General features: G+C 43.3%; 2 protein-coding genes across 2 annotated transcripts; one reads left to right on the top strand and one right to left on the bottom strand.

The window, feature by feature from the left end:
- Positions 1 to 23: 23 nt before the first annotated feature.
- Positions 24 to 6,158, bottom strand: fbxw2 (F-box and WD repeat domain containing 2). Its single transcript, XM_028417314.1, has 8 exons — positions 5,849 to 6,158; positions 4,761 to 5,053; positions 4,188 to 4,410; positions 2,774 to 2,968; positions 2,305 to 2,438; positions 2,094 to 2,180; positions 1,836 to 2,005; positions 24 to 1,759 (listed from the first exon to the last, which is right to left on the bottom strand). Exons 2-8 carry the CDS (start codon positions 5,025 to 5,027, stop codon positions 1,471 to 1,473), a joined length of 1,365 nt encoding a protein of 454 aa, XP_028273115.1. The 5' UTR covers positions 5,028 to 5,053; positions 5,849 to 6,158; the 3' UTR covers positions 24 to 1,470.
- A 2,703-nt stretch (positions 6,159 to 8,861) lies between these two features.
- crb2a (crumbs cell polarity complex component 2a) lies at positions 8,862 to 20,078 on the top strand. The gene is made up of 13 exons (XM_028418274.1): positions 8,862 to 8,928; positions 13,598 to 14,290; positions 14,927 to 15,122; positions 15,269 to 15,408; positions 15,601 to 15,771; positions 15,855 to 15,968; positions 16,168 to 17,121; positions 17,256 to 17,830; positions 17,964 to 18,129; positions 18,207 to 19,077; positions 19,345 to 19,461; positions 19,636 to 19,762; positions 19,857 to 20,078. Exons 1-13 carry the CDS (start codon positions 8,862 to 8,864, stop codon positions 20,076 to 20,078), a joined length of 4,413 nt encoding a protein of 1,470 aa, XP_028274075.1.
- The last annotated feature ends 516 nt before the right edge of the window (positions 20,079 to 20,594 follow it).

The following is a 20,594-nucleotide window of genomic DNA, read 5'->3' as shown; positions in this document are numbered from 1 at the left end:
AATGCAAAAGTATCACCTGTACAAAGTGTATGTAACCAACAGTTTTAATATTTAGCTTTAGAGCCTTGGTGCCACTTGTGCACATACAAATCACATGCACCAGGACTTTAGTTAGCATGATCACACACAGACACCCAACTTGGAGCATTTGCTACCATTATTTATTTGAAAGACTGCAGTACTGAAGCAGATTGTAGATAAATGCAGTGACCAAGGAGCTATGAGAGTGCAGCAGAAGATTCTGTGAGATAAAACACTGTGCAGCGATTTAATGCAACAACATACCAAATACCTGCATTTCAGTTTTTCACTTTATATACAAAACTCGTTGCTGTATTTTCATGTGTCCTGGTGGTGTTTTAATTTAAGATTTGAAAAACCTACAGTGAGGTCAGTCTGTACATCTGCTGTGTGAGGGTCTGTGTGCAGTCTGTACACAAGTTTTTCAGTCATGAATGCATATGAATATTGTTACCTGGCCAATGCAAAGGAAAATGCTAATGAGAATTTGGGTATCTTGTAATCAGAAGTAGGAAACCGAATTGAGACATGAGAATGAATCCACTTCTCAGAACTGACGTCTGTTGTGCTATGCATTGAGGCCTTTTACAAAAATAAACCTAATGTTCAACACAGTCGATGATTCATAAAAGCAATTCACTGAGTGAGTTATGTCAGGTAGATAGCTATAAAATTACAGACATCTTAGACTGTTAAAGCACAGTAAATATGAAAAGTTCAACATAAAAGTAAGATTTACAACGCAGTCCTCCCCTCGCTGCTATGTGCCGCCTGTAACATCGAGTAAACTGAAAAGGCACGTCACATTTAATCCCTTAGAAAAGCATGTTCAGTGAAAGTACATGAAACCTCACAATGTTTTACATGGCACACCATGTACCAATCAGCATATAGCCTCCTTCATGGAGATGGTCTCTTCTTCTCTTACTGTGTTTAAGGCAACCTTACCTTTCTTCGGGGATCCCAATGTATCAGCAACCTGACACTGGGAGCTTTCTTGATACAGCACAGGTGACAATCTTATTGAAGTAATGTCTGCCACAGATGGCACCTAAAGGTCAGCTACAAATATTCAGGCTGTACATGACTGAACTGACCAAAGATTTGACTTATCCATGAGAGGGGAAGGTCTGTTTATTTTGGAATCCTTCTTTGTTGTTCTGGTTCAGAAGTCGGGTTTCTTTCTTTAAAGATTCCAGACCAATGAGAGGTTTTTACATTTCTGCCAGCACTGATTAGCTTCATCATCTTCTGTGTCTTTCACTTCCATCTTTGAATCTTCATATGAGTGTCCAGAGGAGAGCTGTATGTTGAGGAAGAAACAGATAAAAATAAAATGCTTTGGTCCATGCATGATCTACCTTGGCAGTTAAGGTTCATATATTCCAGAGCACATGGGCTGGCGGCTCATATTCTAGTAGTCTGGGGGTTTGGAGGCCGTGTTTGCTCCTATCCATTTTCCTTCCACAGTACTAAGTGAATGCTATGGTCGGGCATGCTGGTGGCAAACACCAGTCCAGTATCATTGCCCCCGTCTAGGCCGTTGAGCCAAGACGTCACACCGGCCAGGAAGCTGGATCCTCGTTTGGATTTTCTGTAGGCCGGCAGAGGCCAGCGACCCGAGATGGCCTCTGTTCTCAGATCCATCACGTACAGGAAGTGGTTGTCGAAGAGGAGCGCGAACACCTCGCCGAAGCTAAGCAGGGACAGGTTGGCTGGGTCCTGTGTTTTAATCACCCTGAGAACAGAAAAACAGTTGTCTCCTTCTTCTTTATAAACACTTAATGATGTGTTGTCATATATATATCTATTACCTGAGAATCTCAAAACTGGCAAAGTCCCACTGATACACTCCGAGGTCAGAACTGCAGACAATGTAACGTCCATCAAACTGCAGCCGGGGCTGGAGGCTGATGCTGCGGTCTTCTGACACAGACAGCGTCTTCAGACACTTACAGTTAATTTCTCTGCCCAGAGGCCAGACCTGCAGAGGCAATTACAGCATTTTCTTTTATTCTTCTAGTGCAGCAGCTCAGACCCTCAAAAAGAGAATGAAAGGAGAGGTGTGTTACCTTTATTTCGTATTTATCAGCACTTAGGAGGATGTGATCACCAGGACTGTGCACCATGGATTCTACTTCACTCTTCTGTAGTATCACCTGATCAGAGACAACAAAACTTTAAAAGAAGAGAACCACAGGTTTGTCATACAGAAGAACAGAAGTTCAAGTGTCAGAGTTGGACACTGAACTGATACAGCCATTTAAGAAGAGATGAGCTGACCTTGGTGACCCACTCGGTGTGTCCAGTTAGAGTGTTGAGACAGGCACCAGCAGACAAAGCCCACACCTTCACACTAAAGTCTGCAGAGCCACTGACTAGCAGGTCCAGCTCATCATTGTAGTCCACGCTGAACACTGAGCAAACACAACCCATGAATTCAAACCAGAAATTACCATCATATGTTTACTGTAGAAGCATCAAACACCGCCTTCCTGTTGTTTCTTATAATTATACTGCTGAATAATGGTGAGTACAGTGTTTAGCTTGGTTTTAAAACTGAGTGTTAAAAACAGTTTGTACCAAAACACTGTGGAAACGTAACTTATTTTTACTGTAATCCATTTACACAAAACCAGGGTAGTGGATTTACTCATGTCATGTACTGGAGACTCACAAAGCCGCAACAGAATGACACGTTTCCTTGAAGTGAAACTTTAAATGACTCAACACAAATAGTTGCAGAACCAACCTGCTCCTGTGTGGCCACGGAACTGCTGGATTTTAGCCCCTGTGCTCCACTCCCAGCATGCAATAGTGTTGTCAAAGGACCCAGTCACCAACTTCTGCTCATCAAATTTTACTGTGGCGCAGGTGTGTGTCTGAATTCCATAAATGCACTGTCCAGTGCGCACATCCCATAATTTGGCTGAAAGGTCGTCAGATCCTGAAAAAGAAGAGGACACACTTATTACTGCTACACTGCTCTGACAAACTGGTGACTGTTGTCTCTGTAGTCAATGTATGCACAAGCTAGCCTTCACATTTTTAGAATTTCAAACTTTGTGGCTGAGGAAATATATAAATGCCTCAGTACAGGCATGCTTCTGGGAGGAGGTGCTGCACAAATGTGAGTAAGGATTCCATCACCTGAGGCTCTGTAACTGTGTCTGTTTCTAAAGTAATCCTGTGCAGCAGATAGATAGTTATAAAGGGCCCAATAACAGGAAGCATTTCATGTGAGTTGTGTTATTGCACTGATGCAAAGGTACAGTTTTTAGGTGATGAATGCAGGTGTACATCGTTTTTCATGTTTTATATGTGATTGCATTAATTTGTGCAAGTGTGTGTTAACTATAATGGCAATTACATGAGTAATTCATTAATCATTTTGCACATGTTGAACATAAATTTGCAAAATTGAGATGTGTCTCACAACTCGCCAGCATTTGACTTTTACACAAAGCTAAAGTTCATTTACAGCCAGTCATTTCCCCACTATGGAAAAGGCCTATATTACTACCCATCTCTCTGGCTGTCTAGGGTGGACAAAGCAATATATGGGAATTTAGAGAGAATCTGTAAAAGAAGACTGCCAATTTTAAAAGACACAGATGGAAATAGCAACTTAAATTAATTACAAATCTAATTAAGAGTCCAAGAGAGAGGACATAATGCACATTACCACATCCTGGAACAGTCACATCTGAATGTACCACAGCCGCTATTTAGCAGAATCTGCTATAAAGGTCTAAAAAAAAATCTTTCTCATAATCCTTAATCCTAATCCTAACAACACAAAAGTCACAGAGATGTCAAAGCACAGTCTGAACACACAGGCACAGTCTCATCAGGCTACATAAATGAACGCACATGTGTGGTAGAATGTGAGTGTGATGAGTTAAATTCTAGTTTTGTAAAATGTCTGGGATTAATGAAGTAACAGGCATCAGAACACCTGGTTAAAGAGTGGTGCTGATGTATAATGGCACTTATACCTCCAGTTAAATAAAATCCTCACTCCTCCTGTGGAACCTTCCAGTCTCTTGCAGTTCATTCCTTATGTTTAACAGCCTGCAAACATCACTCTCATCAGCACTGTGTCAGTGACAATGCTCTGAATAATCTATCATTATTTTTCATGCTGAAAATGAACAGCAGTGTACCTGTGCAGAGGAGGCCATCCTTATAGTAGAGGGCATATACTCGAGCACTGTGGCCGATGAGTGATGATGTCTCAAAGGCCTCCTGATCCTTTAGCTGCATCATTCGCAGTTTAGCCTTCAGGTAGACCCCCTTCCAGTGCAGTGTATCCTGGATGGACTCATCAATCCTCCAGCCAAGCTCCCGACACACACTCTGCCACACCTCTGTACATGAGTTTATTACCTACAAAGACACACAAGCTTGTTGAACTTTCACACATGATCTGCAGCATTTTTTTATAAACATCACCAGATGAGATAAGTGCAGAGTTACTTGGATCCCTTGCTCTAACATGCATTATACAGAGTCATCAGTACAGTGACTCTTCCTCATGGCATTCTACCCTGGTGCTACCCCTAGCCTGACCCAATGAGTGTTACAAAAAGTATATTTTAACTTATCCACAAATTAATTATAAAAGATGGAAGTCTTATTTTACTCTAAATGCTTTTCTTATTTTGTATCAATCTGTATCTTGTCCTTTCATGCACAAAAGGGAGCCACATGACACAAATGAGAAGCATGACATTTACCTTATTCCACTGTTTGCAGACCAGGCAGCAGGTGAGCAAGGTCTGAGGATCCAGCCAGCGAAGCAGGTAGAAAGCCAGCTCCAGAGGAAGGAGGCGAAGGAAGTCACGTTTGAGCAGCGTCTCCAGTCCATTAGACAGATGACGGAGCTGGACAGCGCCACTTAAAGATATAAGGTGGTCCAGAGACTGGTTGCGCTGTTGATCATTTAGAGTAAGGAAAGTGGTGGAGACTGACTCCAGCCACCCCTCAAAGGCTGCCTTCTCCATGGGCACATGAGAGCAACCTGCAGCACCTACGGGAGCAATGTAGGGTTTCATTTCAGTACTTTAGCAGCCATTAAGTTAAAAAGAAACTGACAATAAATGTCAATCACTAAATCACAGAAAATACATCACTGAGCAACTCAAGTCAAAGTAACAGATAGATAATGTTTTATGTCATCAAAAATTAGCTATTGGTAACATATTTTGTAATGCATGACTTGGAAAATGTTTCACACTGATTACGTGTGTGTGTTATTTAATACGGTAGAAAATTATTTAGAAATAACACACAAAATAATATTTATAAAAATGTGTTGGTCGATAGCATATTTAAGAGGAGAGAAGCTTCCCATCCTCTTGTTGTAAATGGCTACTCACAATCCGTCACTTCACCACCAGAAAGGCAGCGTTTAAAAACATTCAACATTGAAAATCCAGACATATGACCCTAATGTCAGAGAAATAGCCATATATTTGTACGTTAAGCAAATTAATGTCAACACAGCTGTAGGCTTCGTCTGGCTTCAGACAGCTTACCTAGCTACCTAGCTAACTATGGGTAAAAACAACAACGGTATTTTACGTAACCGATATATAAATAGGGATTTACTATTTTAGCGACAATACTTTTATAAGCACTGGTATCTACTAAAGCATTTCGTCCAACTTAGCCCGGCTAGTTAGCAACTTTTATAGCTAGCGTTAGCTAAGTGACAACTACAATTTAATAGCAACTTAGTTACTAATGGTAACGTCCTAACAGTAAATCAGCTGTATATTAACTGGAGTTACATTTAACATGTACACTGAAAATATCCACCAACCAGAGAGTTGCAGGGAGTTTCGTTGTCACCACTTTCCTGGCTTAGTTCACATAGCGAAGTTAGCTGTCGTAAGCTAACCTGCCAGCCACCAAGTTGAAAGGATTGTCCAAGTAACCTAGCTTCGTAGCTAATGTTAGCTAACAACCATGATATGCGAATTTAATTCTGCTAATGTTGAGTTGCATATTTCTAACGGAGCAGTGCTCTGTGCATTTCCCACGCAGTGATGTTTGGCTTGTGTAGTGGCAGGATATCAGTTTCTGACAGCATGAAAAGCAGAGGATAATGGAAACGCTATTTTCAAGGGATCACTCTCTCCCTCAGTTATGTCTTACAGGGGACACAGTGAGAACATTTGTCAGCTCTTCTTTATTTGTCAAACGTTCGGGGACAGGACGTGTTGAGAAAAGCGAGTAAATTATCACTACTTCAATATTTACATGTGTATTCACTACACAGATACACTGACTCACTGTTTGCTCTTAGATGTTTTTTTCCTCCATGACCTAACGTACCTGTGAGACAGAGCAAAGGGCGAATATCAATGTCCCGATAAACTCGCTTCCGGTGTCGCGCAGAAAGCGGAACGGAGTGAAATTTGTGACCGGGGTTCATGTGCTGATGTGTGGCTCTGTGGTTCCGTTATGTCTGCTTTGTGATATTTTACCTTGGAGTGCTGTGGAGCCAGAACACCAGCAGCAGACTTTTCTTTCTGACTGTGTGTTAAATCACAGGAGATAAAAACGTGTCATGTGCAGTAGTTTGTTGAAACGTGATGTGGAATATTCTCCACCAGGTGGCAGACACAGCGCGAGTTATGTTAGTTTAGCGTCTAACAGTAGTTTTGATGCCTTGATGCCCTCTGCAGGTAATTAATAACAAAACGTTAGCATAATAATAACTTATTAGAGTTTTAAATGTCATCAAACTTATCATCATACTTTTTAGAATTACTTTTACATTTCCATTTGTTTTATTTATTTGTAAAGGGTCTCTCAAAATACAAATATTCTCTTTATAGAAACCCAGGGACTGACATGGCTACCTGCATGTGTATCACTGATGGTGTCCTAAAGCTGCTTTACCTCACACACTAAAATCGATCTCCAACTCAGAGGACATCATAATGATTTTTTAGGGAGTAGGGAGGTTTCCTTCTCTGGATTTTCTCTGCTCGCTGAGGCTTCAGGCCAGGTTAGGTACTCTCTGAACCAACTCCTTTGTTTCCTAAAGAATTCCTATTTCTGGGCTTCTGTCCAAATCTAATCCCTAACACTGTGATTCTGGTGTAGTGGGTAATTGTTCTGGCACCCTTCGTACACCTCTTTGTGCATGCCAAGCCATGGAACTACAACCTGGCGCAGCAATCCCAGCAATTTCTACTCTCACTGGGCAGGAATTATGTTTGCACAGGAGGCCTTCCATTAAGCCATGTGTTATAATCGATGATTGGCAGCTTTCTCCTTCACTCCGACATCAGTATGAACCCCACTGATAAACGAGGTCTAAGGGCTAACATGTACCTGGGGGGGGCTGGACAAAAATACACTGCTGGGCCCCCTTCAACTGCCTTGACAATCAAATATCCCCAAACAAAATGACAGAGAAGTAGAGGAAAGTCTGAGAAAGTCTATAGTTTGTTTCTGGTTTTAAACCACAAATGACCGTTTCTGAGCACGTCGGACACAAAAGACCACACAGCTGAATCAGTTATGTATAACTTTAAATGGTGCCACAGGAAGATCAGGAGTAGCAGTCGCAGTAGCATCTAAACTCCGCATTTGGCACAGTCATCATAGCTATCAGGAAATATAATGACTGATCTGGTTTCAAGATGCAAGGAACATTATCATTAAGATGATACAATGAATGAGTAACTCTTACACCGGCTCAGTGCTGGCGTGGTTTACTCTCTTTATCTGCCACAGATTAGGAAGGAACCGCTCAAGGGCAGAACAGCTGATCATGTTTTTTCCCTCTCTGACTGAATTCTAGCACAGCTTGCATTCATGTTACTTAGTGTACAAAAAAACATCTGGCAACTCAGGACTGACTCAGGTGATTGTGATGCCGTGTTGTACATGTTTACATATATTTACATGTTAACTGTACCCATCATCAGCTGCAATACACAATATCACGTGCCAGTTACTGTACATGACCCACAGGTCACTGGTGCAAATCTCTCCGGTAGGCAGTGGGGTATCAGGCGCAGCTGGTGTTAGGGAGGGTGGAGAAAGGAGGGGTGTGTGTGTGACAGGTCCCTAACTAGCTAAGTGATGGATGTCTGACTGCTAATCCCCGGGCTACAAAGGAGCCACTAAAGCTTCTGAAGCTGCTGGCTCATTAGTGTCTTCACTAATGAGCCAGTAAACCCCGGCCTGGAGTCACTGGACTGTACAAGTCAACACAATAACACATGCTGAAAGGTTCACACAGGGATATACAACAGGTTTAACATGTCTCCAGTAAGAATACATGTATAAATATACCAACAAGGTCCATGTCCCTGGTTTGTGCAGAAAACAGATATTTTAGTAAGGGAATAATTTAATGATATCATCAAAACTGGATTTTAATGAATCAGGGGTAGTGATGTCTTAAGTGCTTCTTTAACAAGAAAGAAAAACTTTTGCTGTGACAAATCATTTCACAATTGGGGAATACTCTCTTCCAGTTTATAAAAAATAGTTAGTGTAGTTGGTTGGAAGTTGTAGTTTTTTTTGCTCTACAGTGAGCACCAGTATGTGCAGGTGTTAGTCCAGCTCATGTTTTCCTGTTGTCTCCCTCATGGCTGATTACACTGTGTGAGTGCAGAGTAGGGAGGGCTCACTGCAGCCAAGCATGGGTGGTGTGTGTAGCATGACAGCTTCTAAACACAGGGCAACAGCAACACTGTGAGGAGCTCCTCCATCACACAGCAGCATGTCCGCTCTTTAGGACTTCACTTCTTTTTTTGTTGTTGAAATATTTCCTTGTGGTCTGCCGCAGATCTCAAGTCGGTGATTTAAGCATGGAGTTGGGGAAAGTTCACATGAATCTGAAGACGCTGCTGCTGACGATGATGATGTTCAAATGGGGTGAGTAGATTTTATGTTTTTTTTTCTGTTAAATCAACAGTTATTATAGAAACAGTGACAGAAATACACACAATGCCTCACTTATACTAACTATATTCTATCACTAAAAAGAAACAAACAAACTGATAAAGTAGTAGTAGGTAGCATTTTGTTATTCATTGGATAGTCCAGACCAGCCCCAAGGACCCTCACTTTCTCAACCAGTAACAGGATCGGGTCTCAGGAATGCCATCAGGGCTCTCTGAGATGCCGCTTCAGCAACAAGTGGATTTTTGGGAGGTGCTTGTAGGGCTCCCACTATTTATTAACAAAGAGATGGAGGCTCTGTCTTTTGTCATTATAGCAGTCACAAGAGTATTCGTTCATTTTCACTGATTTTACCCAGTATCATAAATAACTGAGGCTGTTAAACGGTCTCAGACAAATGTATTCTTGAACATTAGTGTCTGAAAGCATTTACATTATGTTTTACTAGCCCTTTCTGTCAGATTTGACACATGACTGGTTCAGAATGAGGGGCTGTCCTCCTCAGTCATGCATACTCAATCAGTGCAAAGAGAGATGAGTGCAGAGAAGTTCATTCATATCTGCCTGTGCATGAATGAGGTGCAGAATGAGGTCACATAATGTCCACAAAGTTTGGATTTTCTACTTCTCAGTATCAGTACTGTTCAAAAACAAGAGAAAACTCTTGGTGTCTTTGTGTGTTATAGTTTCACACTGTGTTGGAAAGTCAAATGTCCCTGAGACAGTGGTCTCTGACTAATACTAATCCTAAAACTGTGCTTAATATTGTCAGCAATAAGACCAATAATAATAAGAACTCCTCCAGATTAACTAGGAAATAATGAAGCTAAAGTATACATGTATTTAAAGGCAGCTGAATTCAGTGTCTTTGAGAGGAGGTCATATTTTAGATTACAGAATAAAAAATAGATTAGCTGTAAATCTAAACCAAAAAACAGATTATCACTGATTAGGGATGATATCATTGAGAGTGGGCATAGATCTGACAGAATGTTCTTGTTTGTATGGATCTGCCTGGAAGAGAAAGGCAGCTCTGTCTGTGTGTGTCCATGTTTTGGGATGCGTTGGACCTACAAAGAAACGGGCACATGTGTGAAAGAGGCCGTAGCTTAATTTATTTTTTAAGATTGGCATGAACAGCTAGGACAGGAAGAGGGCTCTACGGTCTTAAATGCTGAGCCAGGACAACTTAGGTGTCTGTCCTCTTGGCTGTCACTGTCTGACCTGGTTCCTCTGGGTCATGTCGGATAGGTGCAGCCGTCTGAACAGTCAGCGTCAACCTTGTGTGTATGTTCTGTGGATTATCATGGATGATGGACAGGTCATATAGTTTTGAGACAACACTTCTGCCCCTCATTGACTGCCATCTTGGCTACATAGCAGTTAGTACACTGAGTAGGCATTATACACTTGTTGCTGTTGTTGTGCCGTACCTTAACGTATCCTAACCAAAGGTGTCATTGAACTTCCTCTCACTGACAGACTGATACAAACGGGCAAGCTGCAGCTGTTCCAGCATAGGTGCTTGATACATGAACATAATATAATATGAAACCACAATGTCACACTATGACCAGCAGCGCGTTTAATGTGAAATCCAAGGTTTAAAGTTGCTGAAGAAATGGTATGTGGAAGAGATATTGCGGTCAGACAGAATATAGGTGACAGAGTGGACACATGTTAGAGGTTGAAGCTAGTAGCTGTAATCTGTGCAGGTATCCTGCCACCAGGAGATTAGAGGAGCAAGGGGATTGGCCCCAGAAGGCCACAGGGATTACAACATGGAAAGGCTCTGTAGGTCAGGGGGGCCATCAAACCTGCTCGAGTGAAAGAGGGGGGAGGGAAAGTAGGATGAAGAACAGGAGAAGAGGGGGGGATCACAAAACAGAGAAAGAGTGTGCACAGTCAGATCTATATAAATATGCACATGAATTCATTCATTAACCCGCAGCTATCTGACTGACCCCTGGGAAACCCTGAACAAACCTTGGTGTGTCCACTTAAGAGACGTATGCACTTTTCTTTTCTACTAATAACATGTTGCAATTAGTTTAAGAAGAAACAAACCTGCAGGGTTTTTATCAATCATGTGACCTCTAGTGTTGCTGTCTACTATCTTCTGGTACCAGCTTATGTTTAATAGCCAGAAAGCAACACAGTCAGTACCTGCAGTATGTGACTGCACAGTGTTTGGCCCAACAGCACACACTTAAGTTTCTTACAAGGCAAGCAAAGGATCACCTTCTCTGTCAATTAATATGTTTATCCTGGCCTCCCTCTTAGACTTGAACCTAATCTTCAAACACTCCACAGCCACCTGGGACTCTGACTATACAGGTGGCTAACACTCCCCTGGAGCTGACTGTAATCTGTGAATTTCAAACACAGTTAGTGTCCACACTTTAGACTGAGGACAGGATTCCCCTTAACCAGAATTGGAAATGACACCAACCTTCTGCTTCAGAAGGTGTAAATCTGCCTGTACCTGAGGAGACCTGAGGGAAGCTTCCTCAGAGCACATCACATGCATCACATACACTGTACTATAACACAGAATGGGAGATTATATTCTTTACTCAACCACTAAACTCATGAAATTAAAATATTTTCAGAGTTTCCAATACAATTGTAACACATATCTTCAACAAGTAGAGCAAACACAATTTAAAATAAAATCTCAATACAGATTAAAAAGGTAAAGATTAGGACCACTGACCTAATCAGGTTCAGGTTCAGGTGAAGAACATATCAGTCAAGTGTTTTCCTAGGATGGAGAACTTGAGATGGAGAATTTATTCCCTAACAGTTAACTCAAAAACATCATGTTTTTTAATGTCTGATCATGTCATAAAAAATAATACCTGAATACTTACTGATACTGTTTTAATTTGAACCCCTTGAGCAGTTGAGCCTTTAGTATAATTAGATGTCATCTCTAATATCACCTTTCATACCACCAATGAATGCAGTGGTATGAGAGGTGACCCATAAATGCAGGCTGATACCTGTCATATTATCAGTCTATTAATCCAATTATTAAGAGCTTGTCAGCTTTTATTGTGATATGTAATCCATATCGCCCCTATACAGTATGGAGACCATGCATTAAGGTGCTGTTTGTAAAGGAACTGTGATGACAAATATCTCAATGAGGAATTTCAAACTGCACATGACAACCATAAATCATGACTTGTGAGTCGGTTGAGTCCCTTCCTTTCTCAGCCCTGGAGGTTCTGCTTGGGTTAACCATTCCCAAACATAATGAACAATTGGACTCCCCCTCAATCATGCACATGCACTGCATATGTTCACAGCAGGCAGGAGCATCAAAATATTTTTGAAGGGACAAGAAACTTTGTACTAAATTATAAGCATCCATCACTGCACATACTAAATATTTTCCAGGAAAGAATCAAGTCATCACATGATGTCTACAGGAGAGATTATAGAACAATAGTCAGCTTTCTTTACTTCAGGGAGGAAATATGCATCACTTCAGAACAGCTCTCATTGAATAGATGGATCCATACATGGCCTCCTGTGCAGAAGAGCATTGGTGAATACAGCTAAATATTAAAACAAAACACAGATTTATGTAAGTGATTGGTTACCTACTGCCCTAAAATAATAAGGATTTATTTCACATCCGACTCATTCTTCCTTTGACATTGTAGGTGATGTCAAAACATCTGGCTTTGTAAGGGTTAAAAAGTCTCCTGTTGTCACCTCTCTCTTTTTTTATAAAATTATATATTGACAGCCAACTGTTACAACTACTAATAAAAGTTACATCTTTCTTCACTGGTTAGTTTCACTATGTTCTCTCTCCCACATTCCTCCCCTCTGCGACTCCCTTCACTGTTAATATCTTCCACTTCAGTGAGAATTTGGAAACAGGACACTGATCAAAGAGTTGGGGGCTGGGAGGCTGGATGGGGGTATTTTGGATGAGAGTTGAGATTGGCCTATTAAAAGGAATGTGGACTGATTCCACAGAGAGCTCATGGTATTGGCTGTTGAGGACAGACAGCATATGTATGGTAAATAGTCACTAAATGGTCCTGCCCCCTCTTCGAAGTCCGCTTTGTGAAGTGACACACATAAAATGGCCCCACAGACTCACAGACCGGCTATTCATGGGGGATAATGGATAGTACAGTCATTATTTACACAGGCTACAAGCTAATTGAGACAAGAAACACAGAAGGTTAACGAACGAGTTCAGTAACAGATAAATGTGAGATAAACACGTACCTGCATGTTATAGACATTCCCCTTGCAAGTCTCCCTTTCTATGATGTTTTATAGATTATCCTCTACTACAGGATAATCTGCAAAATAAATAATCTGTAATGAACACAACTTTTATCAATGGCAGACAGCGATCAGTCATTTTATGTGCAGCCAGAGGGAAGAACACACAGCTAAAACCAAATTCTGGCACATGTCTAGGAGGGCTAATCTGTGCCAGGTCATTTCAAAAGAAGTGAGAACAGATTAGACGAACGTCAGACTGAATAAGGGACACAGGTTTAAAAGCAGGTAACCAGGTGACTTGGTCATGTTAGTTCATCCCTGTGTTTGTTGCTGCTAAATAGGGACAGATATTGTTGTTTGACCGTACAGCCTTTTGTTTTTTTAGGAATCCTGTGCAATGCCACATCAGACAAATGTTTGTCTGCACCCTGCCACAATGGAGCAACATGTGTGGACACCATGGATGATTACGCCTGTATTTGTACCAGAGAAGGGGTGCGATACATGGGCAAAAACTGTGATGAACTGTATGACGCCTGCTCTTTCGCTCCATGTGAAGACTGCACCAGCATCCCTGGTACCACGGAGTACCACTGCATCTGTCCAGAGGGACTTACAGGGGACAACTGTACGGAGGAGGTGGACGAGTGTCAGAGCAACCCTTGCTCGGAGCCTCGTTCTATGTGTGTAGACCAGCTGAATGGGTACTTCTGCAGGTGTCCTTCAGGGTATGGGGGACAGGACTGCAGGACTCATGTGACCGACTGCATTGATGAACCCTGCAGGAACAATGGGACATGTCTGCTACGACCAGAAGGATTTGATTGCCACTGTGCACAAGGGTTTGAAGGAAAGACCTGTGAGGATGATGTGAATGAGTGTCTGTCAGAGCCCTGTCAGAATGGAGCCATCTGTATAGATGGAGTGGCAGAGTTTCGCTGCTTCTGTGTGCCGGGCTTTCAGGGCCACAACTGTGAAATAGACATCAATGAGTGTGCCTCAAGGCCCTGTGAGAACAACGCCACGTGCATCAATGAGAAGGACCACTACGAGTGTGAGTGCCTCATGGGCTTTAAAGGTACAGCAATACACACACAAACACACACAATCATTATGAATTATTGAACAGATGTCCAACCAGATTTTGTGTGAGATCGGTTGAAATGATAATGATGTGTCAGATTCTTTGTGACCTGCAGTGAGTCACTGTAGGACCACAATATGTGTTTATACATTCCTCCAACAACTAGGCCTGAACTCAAAGAAAAATGGCCTCCCTGTCTGCGTCTCTGCTCTTCAGCATCATTTGTTAATTCCAAAATGTTTTGTTCGTTCCTGATAAAGTGGGCACGCAGAGTATTTTAAGTGCACAGTATGTTTTCAGGCATTTTATCTGCACCCACAGATAAAGACGTTGTGCAGGGTGAGAGAAAACATTCATATCTTGCTATTCTTCCTCCAGGAGCCTGCTCTGTGTCAGAGGAGCTTTGTGTTATCTGGGAGCCCTCGGGTTAGATCAGTACGCTGCATTCCCCTGTCACTCAGTCTGTTTGGAGAACGTAAAAAAGCCTGTTATCACTGCTGATATCTGCAGGCTAGAATAGACGCACTAATATTGACAGGGGGGCAGCTCATTGTAATTGTCGTGTTACATTTGTGACCAATATGTTCTGCTATATTTTTTTTGCAATTGGTCTTTTATTTCTTCCTCCAGGAGTCAACTGTGAGGTTGAAATAGATGAGTGTGAGTCCAACCCGTGTCGTAATGGAGCCACCTGCCATGACCTGATTGGCATGTACTCCTGTGAGTGTCTGCCGGGGTTCGATGGCATTAACTGTGAGGTGGATGTGGATGAATGTGCCAGTGAGCCCTGTCAGAATGGAGGAGCCTGTCGCGACATGGTGAACAGGTAGGCTACCCCTTCAAAGGGGTATGTGATGGATCACAAATATGCTTTAGCTTCAGCTGTCAGTTTTCATCACATTGCCCAAGAGAGAGTCCATGTTTTACACTGCAAAAAACTTCAACATAAGATCCCACTTTTGTCGTTTCCAGCTATGAATGTGACTGCAGCGATACAGGATTCGAAGGTGACCACTGTGAAGTGGACATCCCTGAGTGTGCCTCTGACCCCTGCCAGCATGGTGCCACATGTGTAGAAGGTGTCAAAGGATATACCTGCCTCTGCTGGCCAGGTACGGAACAAAAAAATGAAAAAAGCATGTGATGTGGTGATCAAGTGGTAGCAGCTAGCGTTTTAGCTAAGCACTAGGACATCCAATATAACCAGTTCTTTAATAAATATTATTGCAAAATGCATCGCATTATGTTTCCTCTACTTTGTGTGAGAACATATACATAAACTTCATTCTTGTTTCATTTTCCAGGTTATGAAGGACTGAACTGTGAAGTTGACATTGACGAGTGTGCTGAGAATCCCTGTGAGAATGAAGGGGAGTGTTTCGAGCGCTCTGATCCATCTCACTGGGAGCTGGACTGGGAGCTGAGCTTTTCAGATGCTGCTGGATATATTTGCCAGTGTCAACCTGGATTTGCAGGTCAATAAAATAAAATATATCAATTATCCGGTGATCTCAGACCTTTTAAATTACCTTTTAACTATGTTGTGATGTGTTTACAGGAGAGAACTGCTCTGTCAACATTGATGAGTGTGAGTCTGAGCCCTGTCAGAATGGAGGCATCTGTGAGGATAAGATCAATGGATACACTTGTACATGTCCTGTTGGGTTCTTAGGTGGGTTTTCAAGCAGAATAAGATTTCAATATTATGTTTAATATAAAGTTTGTAAACTCACAAAAATTCAAGTGGTGAATGTTGATTTTATGTTGCAATAACCAGTCTATAAAACTCTAAACTGAAAACCATTGCATTGTTAAGATACTGAAATCTAGTGATGAGAGACAAACTAACCATCAGTATCATCCCCCTGCAGGCCAGCTGTGTGAGGTGAACATTGATGAATGTGAGAGCCAGCCCTGTCAGAACGGCGGCTGGTGTGAGGACGGCAGGGCGTCCTACACCTGTCACTGTCCTGCCTCGGAGCCAGGAGAACTTCCTTGGGGAGGTGATCACTGTGACGTGAAGCTCTACGGCTGCGTGGACCATCAGTGTCAGAACGGAGCCACCTGCAATCCCTGGCTGGAGGACGGACAGCACGGTCACACGTGTTTGTGTCCTCACGGCTTCTACGATGAGCAGTGCTCCACCAGAACAACGTTCTCCTTCTCCACCCCTGGGTTCATTCACATTCATGTTGTTGAAGAAGAAAGGACTCGCAGGGAAGTGGAGCACCACCTTCACACCGGTTTTGGAGTACAGCTACGCTTTCGGACGACTCTGCCTAATATGCTGCTCTTCTACAGAGGGGATGAGGATAACCATCTCCTCCTGGAGATTGTAAATGGTGGACTTCATTCAAAAGCCTTTTCTGAGGAGTCTGAGCTGGATGTCACATTTCCTGGTTTGGTCAGTGATGGAGACTGGTGGAATGCTCATGTGTTTGTCAATAATGAAGGTCTCATTCTAATCCTGAAAGGTCCTGGTTGTGACAAAGATGAATGCAAAGTTACAGATGGCGGTTTAGAGGAACCACCTTTTCAGCCCTCTACAGCCTTTACTAATGTCTATGTGGGCGGAGCTCCAGAGGAGCTTTTAGAGTACTCTTTAAGTGCTGCAAGCTTCATTGGATGTATGGAGGACCTTATGATTGACTCTAAGCCTATCTTACCCCAAACACTTCCAGAGGACCAGGGCCATGAGCTGGGATGTATTAAGACTGAATGGTGTCAGTCTGACCCCTGTCATGGACATGGAAGCTGTGTGGACCTGTGGACCAGCTACCAGTGTGACTGCCACCGGCCCTTCCACAGTGAGGACTGCTCTGAAGGTAAAACTGTCACAAATTATTATTAATGTAACATCACATTGCTCCTTCCTGGCTCTCTCTTTATTTACAATGACACAAAACATGTACAATCAGATTCAAGCTTCACTTTTGTATTTGTGTTTATGCCCTGACAGAATACCCTTCATGGACTTATAGCCATGAGGACACGCTGAGCTTCAGTGCCTATGATGTTGGGAAGAACCATGGCAGCATCTTCAATGTGTCTTTCTTCCTGAGGTCCTTAAAGCCAGACGGACTGCTGTTCCAAATGAGGAGACCCTCAGAGGAAGAGGAGGGAGAGGTCTACTTCTCCATCTACCTGGGGATGGGGAGGGTTTTTGTCAGCTCCCTGCCTAACAGCACCCCACTGACAGCTCCAATATTTGTTACTACCGGTGAGAAGCAGCTCCTACAGGTGGAGGTCCAACACAGACGGGTGATTTTCGAGCATGCAGGCCTTCGCTATGGAATAGGAGAGATCCCTGAAGTGAGTGTTAACAGCGAGGATCGGGTCTACGTGGGAGGACTTCCAGGAGACTGGGACTTGGATGTGTGGGGGGGTCACTTCAAAGGCTGTCTGCAGGATCTTCGTTTAGACCAAATGCATTTGGACCTAGATGGCTGGAACAGCTCCGATACAGAGGAAGTTTATTTGCCTAGTGATGCTGAAAATGTTGAGAAGGGCTGCGTCAGTGATGATACCTGTAAGGTAGGAAAATACCTCCCTGATCTGCTTTGTTACTATGACACAGCTGAACAGTGCTAGTGGAAAAAGATCTTGAAGATTACTTGCTGCCTGGTTTTCTTGTGTAGATAAAAAATGGCCTTTCTTCCCTCTGCAGACGGAGCCTTGTCAGAATGGAGGAAAATGCACTGTTACGTTCAATGATTTTACCTGCTCTTGTCCAGACGAATACACAGGGAAGACCTGTGAAACACGTGTGTGGTGTGTCAGCGATCCTTGTGTCAATGGGGGACAATGTGTGGACCTTCATGATGGTTATGAATGTAAGAACATCTGCGTCATTCTAGCACTAGCCTGAATTAGTGACACTGCTTAATACTTCTCCCTGTTGTTGTCTCAGGTGTGTACAATGCCACATTTGAGAACAGTCCCGTGCAGTACAGTGCTGGAGGCTCTCTGGCTGAACCCATCTCTAACATTTACTTTGAGCTGCGGACTCGCTCAGAGAACGCCGTGCTCCTGAGGGCCTCCTGGGGCTCCGATCTGCTGATGGTGGGTCTGTTAGACTCTTCAGTCCGGGTGGAGATCCATGTTGGCAACAGTGTCGAGACGCTGACGTTTACAGGAGTCCGCAGAGTGGCAGATGGGTCCTGGCACCGTGTGAATGTCTCCATGGCTGAGAAGCAGCAGAAAACCTCACCATGGATCATCACTGTGGATGGAATCACAGATGCCAGCAGTGTGCCTGAGCGAACGGGAAGCATCCGCTTCCTCAGTGAGAAGGCCGTGGTGTTGGCCGTTGCTGAGAGCTTCACCGGTTGCTTGGGTGCAGTCCGGCTGGAAGGAGTCTACCTTCCCTTTGTGGATGACTATAAAGCCCCACAGCCCTCTCAGTTCCATTTAGTTGGAAAACCAAAGATCCATTTGGGCTGCACCAGCGCTCCTGTTTGTGATTCAGATCCCTGTTTGAATGGAGCCACATGTGAAGACCTCTTCAATAAGTTTGGCTGTGTGTGTGACTCTGGTTGGGAGGGAGAACAGTGCGAGAGGGACACTGATGACTGTGCGTCTCAGCCATGTGTCCACGGAAGCTGTAAGGACGTCTTGGCAGGGTTTGAGTGTCACTGCCATCCTGGATATGCCGGCACCCTCTGTGATGAGGATCTGGACGAGTGTGAGCATCATGCTTGTGAACATGGAAGCACTTGTCAGGATGGACCCAACATGTACACCTGTGTGTGCCCCAAGGAGTACAGTGGCCCTCGCTGCCAGTGAGTGATCACTCTTCATTGCATGTAATGTGTTTAAATATGGATACCTCAGATGTCATCCCATCATACCTCACAGACATTGTCACAGCCACAACAACAATGTTGAAACAATAGTTTCTCTTCATTTTTGTGCAGTAGGAAGATCATCCATCTTTAAATAAAGTCTGTCATTTATTGTTTTGAACAGGCAGTGGTACTTTTTAGCACATGGACAGTGACAGACTTGTTATGTTTGTTATGTTCTAACAATAATACCTTCTCCTCCAGATGGGACTATCCTCCAATACAGTGTGGTTCAGATGTACAGTGTGCAAATGATGGAGTCTGCAATGATGGGCTGTGGGGGGCCAACTGTACATGCATGCCAGGTTTTACAGGCAGCAGGTAAGCTAACTTATCAATTACAACTTTTAGACACATAAAATAAGACACTTTTTGGTGCAGAATAATGAGTATAAAACTTGTTATAATATTCCATAAAGACAGTATTTTTTCCAATAGAAATCTCTGACTGACATGTGAGACTCTTTGACAAGGCTTTTGCCTTTTGTGTTGCAGGTGTGAGGTGGAGGTCAATGAGTGTGAGTCTAACCCCTGTCGGAATGGTGGCTCCTGTCTGGATCGATTCAACATGTTTGTGTGTGAATGTCCACCAGGCTACAGCGGTCCAGTCTGCGACACCAATGTATGTTTGACAATATTCTTCTTCTTTAGCATTATATGAGTGGAGTAGGTCACTGTCCTCATGAGTAAGGCACACTCTCTCTCCTCCTCTGCAGAAACAAGCCCATAAACAGGGAATCCCCTGGCTGGTGGTGGCCATTCCGCTTCTTTGCTTCTGCGTGCTGATACTCATCATCGGCTTGACCTTCATGGTGCTAACGGCGAGGAAAAAGCGTCAGTCAGAAGGTGCTTACAGCCCCAGTGCTCAGGAGTTGGCTGGAGCGCGGCTAGAGATGGACAGCATGCTCAAAGTCCCCCCAGAGGAAAGGCTCATCTGACAACAGCACAGAGAGATGAATTGAGGCGGTCCAGGCACTGCTGGCAGGTGCGTAGGACTGACTGTGTGGCTCAGCTAAAGGACGCATGCTGTCAAATATTGCCCCCTCCTGGAGGAGACCAGAAACTGCCCCTGTGCTGCTCTATGCTACTGCAGTATACAGAAACATGTTTTTATTTTTTAACCCCAAAGCCCTTTGTACCTCAGAAACCCACAGAGTGAACAAGGATGTACAATCTACTGTAGTCATCTATGGCAGAGCCTTAACCCATGCTTAGAGTCACTGTTATGTGTAGAGGGCAGTTTAAGGCTCTTTTTGAGTGCACTGCACATCCAGCAGTGTAAAATGACTTGTGTTTCCACAGTCAGAAGGTCATAGGACACAAGCAGCATTCTGCACACACACAGGGCGACATGGCTGCACCTCCTTGCATGGACACTGGATGTGAGAAACCTTGAACTGTACTGGAGAGATGGTGAAAAGGGCTTTTACTTCACCCACAGTTACATTTGACTA

Source organism: Parambassis ranga, chromosome 12, assembly GCF_900634625.1.
Source record: "Parambassis ranga chromosome 12, fParRan2.1, whole genome shotgun sequence".
In the NCBI taxonomy this organism is placed as follows: Eukaryota; Metazoa; Chordata; class Actinopteri; family Ambassidae; genus Parambassis; species Parambassis ranga.
The sequence above is the reverse complement of the archived record's forward strand: the minus strand, read 5'-3'. Positions and strand labels throughout refer to the sequence as shown.

Bases quoted from the DNA above. Each gene is read 5' to 3' on its own strand.
- fbxw2 (XM_028417314.1), bottom strand. From the start codon at position 5,027: ATGGAGAAGGCAGCCTTTGAGGGGTGGCTGGAGTCAGTCTCCACCACT. The intron at 2,969-4,187 runs GTACACTGCTGT...CTTCTTTTTCAG, and splicing joins GGATGGCCTCCTCTGCACAG to GATCTGACGACCTTTCAGCC. The intron at 2,181-2,304 runs GTCAGCTCATCT...GTCTCTGATCAG, and splicing joins ACACCGAGTGGGTCACCAAG to GTGATACTACAGAAGAGTGA.
- crb2a (XM_028418274.1), top strand. From the start codon at position 8,862: ATGGAGTTGGGGAAAGTTCACATGAATCTGAAGACGCTGCTGCTGACG. The intron at 15,123-15,268 runs GTAGGCTACCCC...TGTCGTTTCCAG, and splicing joins TGTCGCGACATGGTGAACAG to CTATGAATGTGACTGCAGCG. The intron at 19,763-19,856 runs GTATGTTTGACA...CCTCCTCTGCAG, and splicing joins GTCCAGTCTGCGACACCAAT to AAACAAGCCCATAAACAGGG.